This window comes from Paramormyrops kingsleyae, chromosome 12 (genome assembly GCF_048594095.1).
Source record: "Paramormyrops kingsleyae isolate MSU_618 chromosome 12, PKINGS_0.4, whole genome shotgun sequence".
Classification (NCBI taxonomy): domain Eukaryota; kingdom Metazoa; phylum Chordata; class Actinopteri; order Osteoglossiformes; family Mormyridae; genus Paramormyrops; species Paramormyrops kingsleyae.
Window position 1 is genome coordinate 13,735,977 of NC_132808.1, and position 15,932 is coordinate 13,751,908.

Here is a 15,932-nt window from a genome sequence, read left to right on the forward strand (position 1 = left end):
ACATTTAAATTGATTATTATTATTATTATTATTATTATTCGTGAAATTTCCTTACTACTAAATATTCCACGGTCAACTGTTACTGGCATTATAACAAAGTGGAAGCAATTGGGAACAACAGCAACTCAGCCACGCAGTGGTAGGCCATGTAAAATCACAGAGAGCGGGTAATGCATGCTGAGGTGCACAGTGTGCAGAAGTCGCCAACTGTCTGCAGAGTCAATAGCTACAGACCTCCAAACTCTGTGTGGCCTTCAGATTAGCTCAAGAACAGTGTGTAGAGAACTTCATGGAATGAGTTTCCATGGCCAAGCAGCTGCATCCAAGCCCAATGCCAAATGCAATGTAAAGCGTTGGATGCAGTGGTGTAAAGCACACTGCCACTGGACTCTAGAGCAGTGGAGATATGTTCTCTGAAGTGACAAATCACGCTTTTCTGTCTGTCAATCCTATGCACGAGTCTGGGTTTGGCAGTTGCCAGGAGAACGGTACTTACCTGCCTGCATTGTGCCAAGTGTAAAGTTTGGTGGAGGGGGGATTATGGTGTGGTGTTGTTTTTCAGGGGTTTTCAGGGGTAGTTCCAGTGAAAGGAGCTCTTAATGCTGCAGCATTCGAAGTCATTTTGGACAATTTCACACTACCAACTTTGTGGGGATAGTTTGGGGATGGTCCCTTCATGTTCCAACATGACTGTGTACCAGTGCACAAAGCAAGGTCCATAAGGACATGGATGAGTGAGTCTGGTATGGAGGAACTTGACTGGCCTGCACAGAGCCCTGACTTTAACCCGATAGAACACCTTTGGGATGAATTAGAGTGGAGACTGCGAGCCAGGCCTTCTCATCCAACATCAGTGTCCAACCTCACAAACGTTCTGGTCAAAAATTCCTATAAACATACTCCTAAACCTTGTGGTCACCCTTCCCAGAAGAGTTGAAGCTGTTATAGCTGCAGAAGGTGGGCCAACGCCATATTACAGCCTATGTATGTCATTAAAGTTCATGTGTGTGTAAAGGCAGGTGCACCAATACTTTTGGCAATATAGTGTATATTTCTGTAATGTAAGCAAAAAAAAATTCTACATTTTCAAAATGCAAGCTATTCTTTTACAAGTTTCCTGTGTCATGGTTTTGTATAACGGATGACAGTATCTCACGTGCCAGGACTTCTGCTTATTTATTTCCTGGGTTGGCACAAACGGATGTGGAAACTCCCATGAGGGTGCCTCTGGGTGAAGCTACACTCACCGAATAAATGTTACCAATTAGTCAGCACAACAGTGAATGATGATTTCTTGCTTAGTACATTAAATAATTCAATAAAAATAATTACATTTTGTGAATTCATTCACAGGATGAAATTCCTCTGATTATTTTACTAGTCACTGCAGTGGTACTATAATCATACAGGTGTTGTAACACTGGTATTTGCTCAAAGTAAATTGTATAAACTGCACACAATCCATATTAAGTGTGCACTAGAAATTGGAAAACCACCTAAAACTGAAACCAGATTAGTATGGCTACACGCACTATTGCACGGTTATTTGCCTTGGCACTTATCTGTTGTTTGTCTGTGTCCTTGCTATAAACTATTTTTAAAATATTGACCATTGCTAATTTTTGTGCTCTTGCAATGGGAGTATAAGGCACTGGCTGCATGGATGGGGATGGCCTGTTCTTATGCAGCAGGCTATGATTCCAGAGTAAACTGACAAAAACATAGAAGGAAATATGTGTAGTGGCCTGCGAAGGGCTGGAGGCCCATTCTGGGCTGTTCTCTGTCTTGCACCTGTTGTTGCTGGGATAGGCTCTGGACGCTGCATAGGGCAAATGGGAATTGGAATGAATGGATAAATGAATGAATGAATGTGTTGTGGTTATTCTTTAGTTAGTCTTATAAAGTGAGTAAGTAATACAAATAATACAGCATAGTATTAAATCTGAGCAAGAGTGCATGAATTATAGCAACGCTGTATTAAATTAACATCAAGTTTTTATTTACATGCCAAGTTTATTGTTCCAAAGTGATGGGCTTTAATAAATGTTGTGGGACTGAAGAAATACATGGACTACATGGTTAAACAGCAGTTCCTAGCAAGAAGTCTAGTGATCAAGGACATGGGCTGGTAATCTGAAGTATTAAGTCCCAGGTGGGGCCTTTTGTAACTTGGCTACCGTAAAATGGGTAAAATCTGTAAACCACTTTTGATAAAAATGTAAACTAAGACCCTAAATAATATTTAACCTTATTGCTAAAAGTTCGACGACATACAATTGTTCAGGAAATGAGTGTAATTTACATTAGATGAAGGCAACCAATGGGGCAGATGTGGCAACAACATGGCAACAAACAGGATGAGCAAATAGACATTTGCAACCAATCCCATCTTTTGGGTAAATGACTAGCCAGTCTAACACGCAAGGGCCCAAAATGCCCACAGCCAGCGTGCCAGGCAGACAGAGTACCTATTTTCTATCCATGACTCAGTTATTGGTGACCAAAGGTGATCTGAATCTCATGGAATGTCTGAGGGCTATTTATTTTTCGGGTCAAGTGGTCAAGTTAACTATGAGAAGAACTACAGTAATTGTAACTTTATAGACATCAAGGGAAACACTAAACAAGCATATATTACACAGTCAGTGAATGAATAACAAACAGAATGTGCAAATATCGTTCAAATGCGCTAGCAGCACTGGGGTTTAGTGCACTAGCCCATACAACAGCCAGTTCGAAAACACTACAATTTACTTTAAATAACTGATTAAAAGAACAGGAGAACAATGAGATTGTGAGACTGTAAGACTTACATATATGTTGTTTAACCATAAACCACAGTTGTCATATTTTTAAGGACTAAGACTTTAGTATCTGACAGTAACACAAAGCCATTCAAGCATATATTAACATTATCTCCATTTATGGTTGCAAAAAAACTGTTAGCAGCTCTATTGTGTCAACTTATGTAAAATCTTGTGCTCCTTAATTTTTTACAGGGACACACAATGTATCAAACATGAATAAAAAAATGGGAAGTGCAACAGTACATCCACATATAAGTCGAGGCAAGGAAACAAGACAAAGTCAAATTGCTGATTTTGGACAGAAGGAAGACCCCATAGGAGAATCACATTGCCAGATTCAGTCCCCCACCTGGCCAGGAGGCTCGGGGTGAGCATGACTACCAAGCGTTCCTGCAGTGCCTCATTCATCTAGCAGAGGTGCCACATTCCATGCAGAGGTCATATTTTGTCACTGCTCCATGCATCTCTTCTCTCTGGGAATTGGGGCAATGAAGCCACCAGAGATCAGTTCCAAAACTCCACAGCCTCCACCCACAATCTATTCTCCGCCCCCCAAACACTCTGCATTTAAGTGCTAGCAGAAGCCACTACTAGCAAAGGAAGCATTTCCACAGGGGTCCAACAGACCACTACGACGGTAAGAGGGGTGATATGCCTCGTCACTGCACACTTCATCAAGACTTTAGATAATGTCTCCTCACTTTTGCCTCACTGCTCACTTATTTTTCTGCTATGTACTTTATCTGCTGTCATTGTTTTTCACATCTCAAACTGGAAAAGAAAATCCTGTCCAAATTAAAAATTTCAGTGTCCAACAGTTGTGCAGTATATATTGGATATTTAAGGCCATCAAAAATGTTTTAATATCAATCGAATCTCACAACTTTTGGTTTGTTTTACATTTTTGCATGCTTATATGCAAGTTTAGTTTAGTTTTTTTTTGTGTATGTGTTTGTGTCTGTAAGTGTGTATGATTGTCCTAACATTATTTTGTGTTTTGCTTTTGTGTTTTATTTTGTGTTGTGTCTTTTAAAAAAATATGCACAGTAATATTCAAATAGTTGTTTGCACAAGGTTTGCTAAATGGTTAGAAAAACAATGTATACATTCCATTATGAAGAGGAATTAAATTTTGAATGTCATTTTATTACTCTGTATATCAATAATAGACTTGAAATGTCTCAAATTTTATGTAAATAATCTTCTACATATTGTACATATTTCTGAAAGGTTTACCAGATGTCCAGCTCAACAACTCAACACAACAAGGCTTAAACAGTGCTTTCACTGTTCAGGTATCACAAGACATTTTTAAACTGTGCCCAATTCTGAAATGCAAAAGTGCTTGTTCTGTAAGCATTGCTGTTTATGCATCCATCCAACCTCAAACAGGAGCCTATTATAGGAAGCACAGGGCACAAGACGGGGTATATTGGATGGGATCTCACTCCTTCACAGGGCACAATAATGCACTACGGGCAATTTAGGGTCATTGGTTCACCTAACTACACAGTCTTTGCACTGTGGGAAGAGCCCAGAGGAAACTTGTAGAATGTGTTGGGGGTTCAGTTCCTGCAGAATCTCTGTTTGTGCAGAGTCTCTCTGTGTTCTCTGCATATTTCAAAATACAACAGCATAACTGAACATCTGCAGCTGATCATTGCCTCACCAAACCCTCCCCAAAACCATTTTTGCAATAAATTTTGTTTACTCGTTTCAAGAGTACTAAATAACATGAATCATATTGCATCCTTCAAAAGCCTTCAGACAACTGTAATAGTTTAAAAGTTTTAAACTGTAAAAGTTTTATATCTGCTGTTCCAAGACATTAAAAAGTATTTATTATTATTCTCTGTAGTCAGAATTAGCAGAATAATATAGGTTCAATAAGGTCACCAAATTGACTCAAGTTTAAACCACCTAATATTATGGGCAACAAATTTGCAGAGTATTCACAAAGAAGGGCAACTTTCAAGTATGCATGTTTTTGTAATGCTTTGAAATATACTTATACTTTGAAGTACAGTTGTTGCTTCAGATGCTACTTTCAGTCGTATAAATAGAGTGAATTTTCATTCACATTTTGTGGCGTTGTGATGGCCTGAGCGAGAGCACCATCAGAATGGGGTCGGGCACAAGAGACAGGAGGACAGCAGGCGGGACTCCAAAAATACATTTCTGTTATTACCAAAAAACAAAATCCATGCCGCCTTCTTGTAGAACCCAACATACAAAAAGGGGAAAAGAAGGTGAAAGAACAAATAAAGGAGGGATGTATCTGCACACTTTACAATAAACGCTGGGCAGTATTTTTTTTTTCTTATACCTTAACCAAACCTCCCTATATAATGGTGTCCAGCACCATCACAACCCCAAAAGGGGGAGAGTGAAGAACACAGTTCACCATACATTAAACAAACACGACCCTCTTAAGATTTTTTTTTCTTAAAAGAATAATCCACATAGTTTACTTCACTACCAAAATTCAACATTTTATTTTACCACATAATCCCCTGTCAACACACCAAACAAAATACCCCCTTCTGACCTGCACCATATTGAAAAGTCCAATTACTTGGTACCCCATAAAACATCCACGTTTCCCCATGGGACTCCTTTGCTGGTTGCACCTTCCCTGGTAAGTTAGATAAACATCTGCAGAACTAACCTGTGGTCTGTACTACGAAGCGGGGTTACTGGCTTATCGGGGTAACTTGTCGGTAGTCTGGTTAAAATATAAGTGAACGAATATGAAGTCAATTTAAACTGTGGTACCTTAAATCTGACAAATTACCCAGATAAGCCAGTAACCCCGCTTCGTAGTACAGGCCACTGTTCTTCACTTCAATCCATGCATTTAACTAATCAATAAAACCATGTTTTACTAAGTACCTTGATATCACTTGAATGTTACTATGGGTCCACCTTTTGCAGCACATTTTCTTCCAGGACTGCACGACGGCTCGGGGAAAGCATTTTGCCCGGGTCAGGGCCGTCACAGGCGTTAATATTGACTTTGAATCTGTTTGGGTTCTCTTGCCTGTTAAACAGTCTGTCAGACACCATCGTACCTACCGTCACCATGGCTACCCAAGACCCCAGCCCCCGGCCAGGCCCAGTCTCCTACCGGGGCCGCAGCTCTCTACCCATGGCCAGCTCCAATACGGATGACCGGGAGGTCCCGCAGTTTGAGCCCTTCCAGCTGATGCCTCGTGGCCCCCCTCCCCTGAAAGGTGAGAGCCCCAGTGTGAGTGCTGTCACATGCTGCTTCCAGAGTTCCGTGTTGTGGTTTTATACTGGAGAAGAACATATCTGGAAGCATGACAATCTAACTGTCACACCCCAAAACAAACAATACCTTCTTACTATTGCTAACAGATATGTTTACTGTTAAAAAGGTCTAATGATATATGAATGTATTTACATCTATTAACATTACCAACAAGCCCCTGTGGCTGACATTACTGTTGGACCTAGAAAGTCCACACACAGAGAAAGCACTATTATCCGGCGGTTTACCAGCATGGTAGACTTATCAGAGTGAAACACTACCTCCCCCATTCCTCCCTTTATCAGGGCACAAATGACCCCAGATGTGTTCTAGTATGGAACTTCTCAGTACTTAGGCTGGACATAAACTGATAGAGGTTCCACCAGACTGAGTCACTTCCTGCCCACATGTTGGGATGTAGCTGTATTGAAAGATCTTGCTCATAATTCATTGCTCAGGCCATATAATATGACATAGCACATTTTGGGAAAAAAATTAAGAAGAGCTGAATTTCAATATGAAATTATCACCTATAAAAGGTGATCATCGGCCATAATAATAAGTCTTATTTAACATTGCTTATTTAACATGTATTTATGTATGGTTAAAAATGATGAATATCTTCATGGTATGACCACTATATTTTAATATGCAAAATCAATATCCCTGTAGGTAGCAGTAAATTAACTTTCTAAATGTCTTATGCTGCAAGAATTCCTGGATATCTGGGATGTGAACAATTTAAATGACATCAACAAGAAGCAGCACCACACCGATCTGTATGCCAACGAAAACCTCATTGTGCGCCGGGCCCAAGAGTTCCAGATCCGGATCACCTTTGACCGGGCCTACAACCCCTTACAAGACCAGTTCCTGCTGGAATTTGTCATAGGTGAGGTGGCGTCTGACTCTCTTCCATGGCTGGTGTCAAGCATGTTGTCACATAGGCAATGGTGACCTGGTGAATAGAGTTGAACTCTAATGGCAGTTGAACTCTAGTTCGTGTTAAACCCTGGATTACCTCAAGTCTGAGGGAGGGGTCACCAACATGGTGCACGGGCACCAGGATGCCCCCAAGGACCACATGAGTTGCCCGCGGACCTGTTCTAAAAATAGCAGAACTCACCAGTGAGCAGCATCTAATATTTAATTTTATCCTGTTACTATTCTTCTTTAATCACATTTGCATTTATATAGATTTGAAAATGACAATATCTAAAAAAAGCATTTAAAACATGTTTATTATGCATGAAGTTTAGATAAGTTTAGGAGGCCGTTACAGACTGGTAGCCCTTCGTATGGCTCAGTACCCATGAAGTAGCTCTGTTTCCAAACAGCTGGTGATCTAAGGTGTTCAATTAGCTTTAGTTGGATGTCTCAAAAGCGAATATTGTGTTTATATTAGGTACTGTATATGGTGTGTCTGGGTTTATCTCATGAGTAGCTCACGCATACTCTTAAGTATGTGATACATAAATGAGCACAACCACACAAAAAATAGAGAGACCTGGATTCCAGATTCAGACCAACTTATATTCTGTTTTTTCTTCTTACCCCTAAGGCAGGTACCCACAGGTCAGCAAGGGCACATACATCCCAATCCGCATTGAGGAGGAGAGACCGCAGTCTTGGAGAGGGAGGATCCTGGAAACCAAGGACAACATGGTAACCGTGGGCATCACGGCAACGCCAGACTGCATTGTGGGAAGGTTCCGCGTGTATGTGGCCGTCATCACGCCTTACGGCATCCGTAGGACACAGAGGGATCCCAGCTCAGATGTTTACATCTTGTTCAACCCTTGGTCAGAAGGTATGATTTCTCATTAGCGATGCTGAAAAAATGAGGTGTTTTGGCTCATTCAAATGACAAATTATTCATTCATCTGCCAGAATAAGATCCCATAATACAGGTCTGGTTAAACGGGACTTATGTATAATTTTGAAAAGTATATGGAGGAGACATTTTAAAATAAATGTCAGATATTCCATTCTTAGAATAACAATCTGAATCTTATATCAACTTAAACACATTGAACAATTCACAGCAAAAAGCAATAGACAAAATAGTATTTTAAACTACAAACATAGATAAGAGGTAAAATTGCTATGAGGATGAAGCATAATCCTTTGATTACAGTTCATGTTAATTTGCTTTTTTAACATTTTGCTGTATGCACGTAGGGTGAGTTTCCCGAAGCCGCCTTAACGCTATGCCGTTCGTAAGTTCTATCCTTTGACATAGAACTTACGAATAACGTAGCGTTACGAAGGTTTCGGGATACTCACCCCTGGTCTTTTTCTTGCAGCTGACTCTGTTTATCTGGATGACGAGGCAGAACTCGGGGAATGTATCCTGAATGAAACTGGGGTCTTATACCATGGGGAGGTCAAGGACATTTCAGTCCGACCCTGGAGTTATGGCCAGGTAAACTCTGTCAAAGTGTAGAATGCACACGTTTTATGTATAGCCTAATACTAACCAATTAGAAGATTGAAAAAAAAAAGAGGCCTGCATTATTTTTAGGGTATTCTGTTTGTCTACTGTGTGCTTTTTACATTTGGTTGCACTGTGTATACTTCTCTTGCGCTTTGTCTTCCCGTTATCATACCATGTTTGTGCCACGGTCACCTCTCTGATCCCTTTCTTCTCCATTGACTGCAGTTTGAGTATGGCGTTCTGGATGCCTGCCTTTTTGTGATGGACAAGGCTTCCATGCCTCTGATCAACAGAGGAGATGCAGTGAAAGTGGCCCGCATGGCCTCAGCTATGGTAAGCTACGCTCAGGTTCATTGTCCTGTGCACAATGAGATGCTCTGGTGCCTCCTGCCAGACTGCCTGTTACTAGCACATAAAATACTAACAGTAAACAGTAAATCAGACAATAAGAACAGCAGAATCAGTAGACAATGCAAACAATGAGTAATAGGTAACGCTTTGCATTAACTGCATCTTCATAATGCCTTTATAGTGCATTCTCTCACTGAGAATCTTTTTTACAAGCTTAAATTCAGCATAAAATGCATTCAGGTGACTGGGGAGAGAAGTTGAATTGGAAAACAGCAAGTTTGTTTTCAATTTCTAGTCTATGAGGTTGTCAGTGACCTGGGTTCAATGCATGTCCCAAGGACCAGTATACTGTGAAGTGTTAGTCCCCTGTTCATGGGGCCCCAACAAACATGAAAAATCACCCGTCACTTCCGAATGTTGCATAAATCTCGTCCAGGACCAACAGTAATGATCACTGGTGAATTTCATTCTTAGATGAAACAATAAAAAGACCATGTGACATGTGACGTCAATATCTCATATTTCCCTTTATATATACATGATCTGTCGACACTTGTGGTTGTTAAACCTATGTCTGTGATTCTTTTTTGTATCAACTTGCTTCCTGTTGGATGTCTATGGACCCAAGATGAACTCCAGGGATGATGATGGGGTCCTAGTGGGGAACTGGAGCGGAGATTACACTTACGGTGTAGCTCCCACGGCCTGGACTGGCAGCGTGGAAATCCTCCTCAACTACGCCAACAGTGGCATGCCTGTCTGCTATGCGCAGTGCTGGGTCTATGCTGCTGTGTTCAACACATGTGAGTTTGCTCTTCAGAGGCCTGAAATATGCTCTCTTCCCTGAAATTTAGCTTTCAATATTATTTTTAACATCCACATACTGACTTTTACTGAAATGCCATTTCTGCAATGTAAGCACCTTTCTTAAGGGCACAGAAACAGCGTCCATCCAGGGGTTTGAGCCTGCAGCTCTTTGATGTGGCCTTACGTGCTTCTGCCCCATTTTTTCAGTTCTGCGGTGCCTAGGTATCCCTGCCAGGGTGGTCACCAACTTCTACTCCGCCCACGATAACAACGGCAACTTGAAAACTGATCTCATCGTGGATGAGGATGGGCAGGTGGACAAGGAACGCACCAAAGATTCCATCTGGTCAGTCTTGACTGTAAAAGTGATTCAGCTGAACGATTGTGTGCTTTTATACAGACGATACATGATGGGGTTATGTTCCGATAAACCTACTGCATGGTGTAAATAAAGTGAAAATGCATTTAAATACAGTACACCAGACCTGGCATGCGTCATAGCCCAGCCTAGTCTACCTTAAACATGCTTAGAACACTTACATTAGCCTACAGTTGGGCAACATCATTAACACAAAGCCTACTTTATAATGAACTGAATTACTGAATATCTCAATTTACTGAATAATGTACTGAAAGTGGAAAACCGAATGAAACTGGAATACCAAAATACCATAGTCAAAATATCAATTGCCATTCACAACATACACAAGCTGCATTGAAAAGAACCGGAGGTGACAAGCCAAAGCTCATCGACAAGCACTTAACAGGGTTATAACTAAATACCACAAAGCGTGGCCTCAGAAAATGAATCCGCATCTCTGTGACCCGATCTTAAAAAAACATGATTATTATAAGCTTCACAAAGCATGGAATTCATGGCAGTGAGGAAACGCCCTGTATGGACGGCAAGTACACAAGGACACATTAGTATAAGGAACACAGCTCCTGGAATCTTGAGCAATGGGTGAAGTACTATGGTCTGATTAATCACCTTATTACACATGGATGAATATATGTATAGAGAGAGAATCCCTCAACAATCCACAAGGGTCGATGTGTATGAAATTTCAGTTTTCAAACAGGAGAGAACTTCATGCTAAGATCACTCATACGTACATCTCTGTTGCTGTTTGAGGGTGAGTTTACTGAAACTGAAATGATTCACGATTGCAGGAATTATCACTGCTGGAATGAATGCTACATGGCCAGGCCAGACCTGCCCCAAGGCTTTGGTGGCTGGCAGGTAGTGGATGCCACCCCCCAAGAAACCAGTGATGGTGAGTGCTGGCTTGCAACAGGAATGTCTCCGAATGCTGTTCGTTTGGTAGCCTATTGATATTCCCACACTCAGCTTTGATTTCTTGGCAATAAAGAATCTACTGAGTAACTATACTCCTGCTGTATACTCCATAGTATACTATGAGTAAGTATACTCCTGCTGTGGTAAGCAGCTGCAGGTCGTGCTGTGATTTGTATTTATTAGATTTTTATTTTTTTTACAGTGGGTTATTTCATTCCTTTTTGCATTGTTTGATAGGCTCTCCTTTTGATAAAAGGTTGTTTTTGGATGTTTGAACCTTATCGTTCTGCATAATTAGCTTGTCTACTAACCTCCTACCCCAAATATCCACATTGCATAAAAGGTTAGAACTTCAGAAGCCGTTGTATTCAGACTTCAGCATTTTTTAGGTTGGTGGGCTGTCTTTCATTATTGTTGCTTTCCTTCAGGTTTGTATCGGTGTGGCCCTGCTTCTGTCTATGCCATCAAACATGGGCAGGTCTGCTATCCTTTTGATGCACCTTTTGTTTTTGCAGAGGTAAATCACTTTAACTCTCCTTTGTCTTGATTTTTTTTTTGTTTCCCAAAACTAGCAAGAGACATTATATTCTACAAACTACAAAAAAATATTTTCCTATAAAAGCTTAAATTTCATATGACAGATTATCTATATGATGTCAGTTAATAGTACATAAGGGAATTATAATGTAGTTTTAGACCTCAAGTGGAAAATGTAGTTTCTCTCATAAATTTATACACATCATGGATTCCTCAACCTATCCCTCCAGGTGAACAGTGATGTGGTGTTCTATAAGCGGAACAAGAATGGTACTCTTGAACAAGTCAAGGTGGACAAGACCCATGTGGGCCGCTTGGTGCTGACCAAGGAGATTGGTAGCGACAAGTCAAGGGATATTACAAGCCAGTACAAATTTCCAGAAGGTATAACTTCTCACTCAACTTAATCTAGACACTTATAGGTTGCCTGAGTATGGTATATCAAGTCAATTTGCATTCTTGAGTATGGTATATCAAATTAAGTCAAATGGGCTTTATTGTGATAGCACAAGTACACAGTGGCACAAAATAACATTCCCCAGGACCAGGGTGTAACACACTATCAGCAAGTTACACGATATTTAAAGTTCAAGAGCTTCAAGATGCTATGAAACAAAGGAGCTGAACACAATGATTAATTTTCATTAACCCTTTTTTTATACTGTATTATAAAGACGAGAGAGGAACAGCATTTCGATTCCCCTGTATGTTAGGAACATATGGGGAACTGACAATAAAAGCCTATTTGATTTAAGTGACCAGTGCCAGTGAGGTGTGTATAACCAGTCATTCATCTAAATAAACAAATGTGTAATAAACAAATAAATACCTTTACAACAACTTATTTCACATTGAAATGACTAACACAAGCCACATTTCCAAATAAAACAATGTTATTTAATTTTATGGAACTTAATATGTTCAAAGAGGATTTTCATCTGACCAGTAGGGGGTGCAATTGCCGTCTTGTGGTCGTATACATGTTTCCAGGTGCTTAATGACTAGCTAAGAAAAAACTATAACGAAACATTTAGCGCTGGTTGTTAAACCCCGAGTGGCCGCTGCATCTGCACGTTCCACCACATTCTGTCTTTGATGTAATGATGATTATATTGTAGAAATAATATTTAGTCATTTAAAATATCTTTCTTAAAGAAAAAAGTACCAGCGTCCATTCTTCCATCTCCGCATTCACCTTTAAAAGCGATACGTGCGGCAATCGATTATTGTAACAGCGTTAATACGTACGTATTTTATGTGCATTTGCGCCGATTTGACAAGAAATTTTCGTGCATTTTAACCTCCATACCGCAAATGAAGTACGAATTAGCATATAAAGGTTAACATGCAATATACGTACGCATTCACGGTGTTACAACAATTTCCGCACGTACAGTATCACTTTTAAAGGTGAATGCGGAGATGGAAGAATGGATGCTGGTACTTGCGTACCAGTTATGTCAATCGCTGAGTATAATTCGTCATTTGACGCTGACACAATTGCCCAATTTTGTTGTGGTTGCACAATTACATTTTTTTTAGCTGGGTTAAAATAGTTCATTCAAAGACATACAAAACAATCAAGTAACCCAAGATGAACCCTGTGACTTCCTGCATTAAGTCTCCGCATTATGATGACCCTGTTAACTGTTAGTATGGTCACACAGGCACAGAGGAGGAGCGAACGGTGCTGGAAAAGGCAGAAGAGTTTGGATGTAGCCGGGTGCAATCCACACTGCCACCCGCTGACGTAGAGCTGAGGATCACCGTGCAGGATGTGATGGTGGGCAACGATTTTCAGCTCGGCCTCGAGTTCAAGAACTTGAGTGAGTTGAAACGTACAGCCAGCGTGTACATCAGTGGGAATATAGTCTACTACACTGGTGTCACCAGTTCTGAATTCAAGTTCAAGACCCAAAAGGTGAAACTGGAGCCCTTTGAATGTGAGTTGGAACCATCTCCGTATAACAGTTCTTCCTCTCTTGACTTTGAAAGGCCACAGTGGCATTAATGAAATGGAAATATTTCTCTAAGAATATGCATGATTTTAATTCTGCTTTAAATTTAAATTATTCGTTATGTAGAAATCTGGCAAAATGCGAGTTAGAGGTTTTGTTTAATCTGTGAATGGGAAACTCTGTGTATAACATTCTCACCTTGAGATCTGCATTTGCAAGTGTCGTTGCTACACAAGGAAAAAAAGAAAAAAAAAACAGTGACCCATGCTAGGTTGCAGCTAGGCTTTAGGTAGCATCGCCAAGTGTGTCGCTCTTCACATTTCAGACAAAAAGGTGACACTGGATGTGAGTTCCAAAGAGTACTTAAGCAAACTGGTGGAGCAGGCCAACCTCAACTTCATCATCACAGGGCGTATTTCTGAGACCGGCCAAATCATCAGCGCCATGCAGGTGGTTGCCCTTCACACCCCTAAACTCTCTGTCAAGGTGAGTCCACTACTTGTTGTGTTCACACTTTACTTGATGGACCACAAATACTTAGTGATACCTCAGCTACTACTGAAGTACAAGTAATGAACAAAACATGATCAGAGATAGTTGAGATAAAAGGTGCATCACCATTCATTAATGGACAAACATGAGATCAGTATTTCACTTGTTATTCATTACTTTTTCCTTCAGTATTTCATTAGTAGTTCCTTCAGTAGTTCACAAAGGTTTATAGAATTAAGATATAGTAACAAATATAGTAACCGCTTGAGATAAAACATGTCTCAATTCGTTAATGATGAATTAACTTGAGATCAGTATATAACTTAAGACTTAGCTTGCGGTTAATTAGTACATAAGGAATAGCATAATACTATATTTGTGCCCCATCAAGTATAGTGTTATCAGTATTGTTATAAATGTCCCTGCCATGTTTCTAGATAGTTTTGACAGAATTTCAGGGTTCCAAGTCACCAGTTTCTTGAAGTCACCTGACATTTCACTTACTTCCTTGCAGGTCAGTGGGTCGTCAAAGGTCAGTGGAGAAAGTTTTGTCACAGTGGAGTTCACCAACCCCTTCAAGTACAATCTGGAGAATGTGTCCTTGCGTGTGGAAGGGCCAGGCTTGATGAAGGCTAAAAGCAAACATTACAGGTAAACCACAGCCATGAAACCAGTACCGCTCTGGAACAAGCTAGAATTTTGACCATTCCTTTGTCTGGAAATTGCTGTTCTACCCTTAAGCAAGCTGCTTGACTCAAATAATACCAAATAATCAATAGCTAGTCCATACTGCACATTTAACTTTTAAACTAAGTCTGGACTATACCTACCAAGTACATCCAAATAAGCGCTAACTCCTACGCGGTTCTGTTGCAGTGTGATCCCTCCCAACTCTTCCCTGACCTGGACAGAGCCCTTCAGCCCTTGGAGGCCTGGCCCAGCCTGGCTAATTGCCAGTCTTGATTGTGCCGCTCTGAGACAGGTGTATGGGCATGTGGAAGTGAATATCCAAAGCTCTGAGGGCGGCCTGTGACACCATCAGCTCACACTGACCGATATCTTATCTGCTATTTGCTTCCACCTGCTGTTTGCTTCCACGGTCATAATTCTGCGCTTGTAACGCACACAGCCTTAGCACCACTTTGTTTTCTGTTGTACCTTAACATTCTATGTGAATTGAATTGTTTTGTAATCACCAAAGCCACAAACAATAACAAAAGAGAGAATCGTGGAGACATGCATGACAGAAATTGAAATTTTGTCCACCAAATCTTTATTCAGAATAGCCTGAAGTTTAGCCTTATAAAGCTTAGCATGTAGGTGGGAATATACTAACAGCTTCTAGTTGTTGTATAGTGCTGCACAATAATTATGCATTCTAGATTCCTGATTGCTTTCTAAATGAATGGACACAAGACACCCTACATCAAATAGTTACATCTACCACAAACAAAAATCCAGTGTGTTTCATCATGAAACATTAAGATAAAACATAGGTTGCAATTTTCAGTATTGTTGAGTGTCTTGTACATGTCTGGCACAAGAATTTTTCCCACAGCAATATATGCTTTGTATCCATCTATTTTTCATAACTGTTTTTCCTGTGCAAGGTTGCCGTGACTCTTGAGGCTATCGCAGGAATCTCAGGGCACAATGGTGGGGGACAAGCTGGATGGGATTCCAGATCACGACAGCTTTCATTCAAAAAAAATAAATAAACACTTTAAACACGCATTCAGCTGGTAACAGTAAGAGTCATATTGTTGCACTGTGGGTTCCTGGGTTCGCCCAACCTCCACACACATACTGTGTGTGTTACAATCGATGTATTTGATCGAAGTGACTCAGAAGGTGGAACTGTCACCATTCACTTCCATAGAGGTACAAAATCATTTGGAAGACGAAAGTATTACTTGCTTTGTAGTTTGTCTACAGTATATAAAACTTCATTTACTTAAAAATAAATGATTGA

General features: G+C 40.4%; 1 protein-coding gene across 2 annotated transcripts; it reads left to right on the forward strand.

Moving 5' to 3' along the window:
• The first annotated feature begins 3,325 nt into the window (after window positions 1–3,325).
• f13a1b (coagulation factor XIII, A1 polypeptide b) lies at window positions 3,326–15,694 on the forward strand. 2 transcript variants are annotated; one of them, XM_023836462.2, is made up of 15 exons: window positions 3,326–3,444; window positions 5,859–6,040; window positions 6,791–6,970; window positions 7,640–7,888; window positions 8,385–8,503; window positions 8,741–8,848; window positions 9,495–9,669; window positions 9,881–10,019; window positions 10,847–10,950; window positions 11,402–11,490; window positions 11,741–11,894; window positions 13,178–13,453; window positions 13,794–13,954; window positions 14,475–14,611; window positions 14,837–15,694. In XM_023836462.2, the coding sequence occupies exons 2-15, from the start codon at window positions 5,890–5,892 to the stop codon at window positions 14,991–14,993; spliced, it is 2,199 nt and encodes a 732-aa protein (XP_023692230.1). In that variant the 5' UTR covers window positions 3,326–3,444; window positions 5,859–5,889; the 3' UTR covers window positions 14,994–15,694. The 2 variants fall into 2 exon arrangements, with proteins under 2 accessions (XP_023692230.1, XP_023692229.1); XM_023836461.2 differs by having other exon boundaries at window positions 3,380–3,444; window positions 5,855–6,040.
• The last annotated feature ends 238 nt before the right edge of the window (window positions 15,695–15,932 follow it).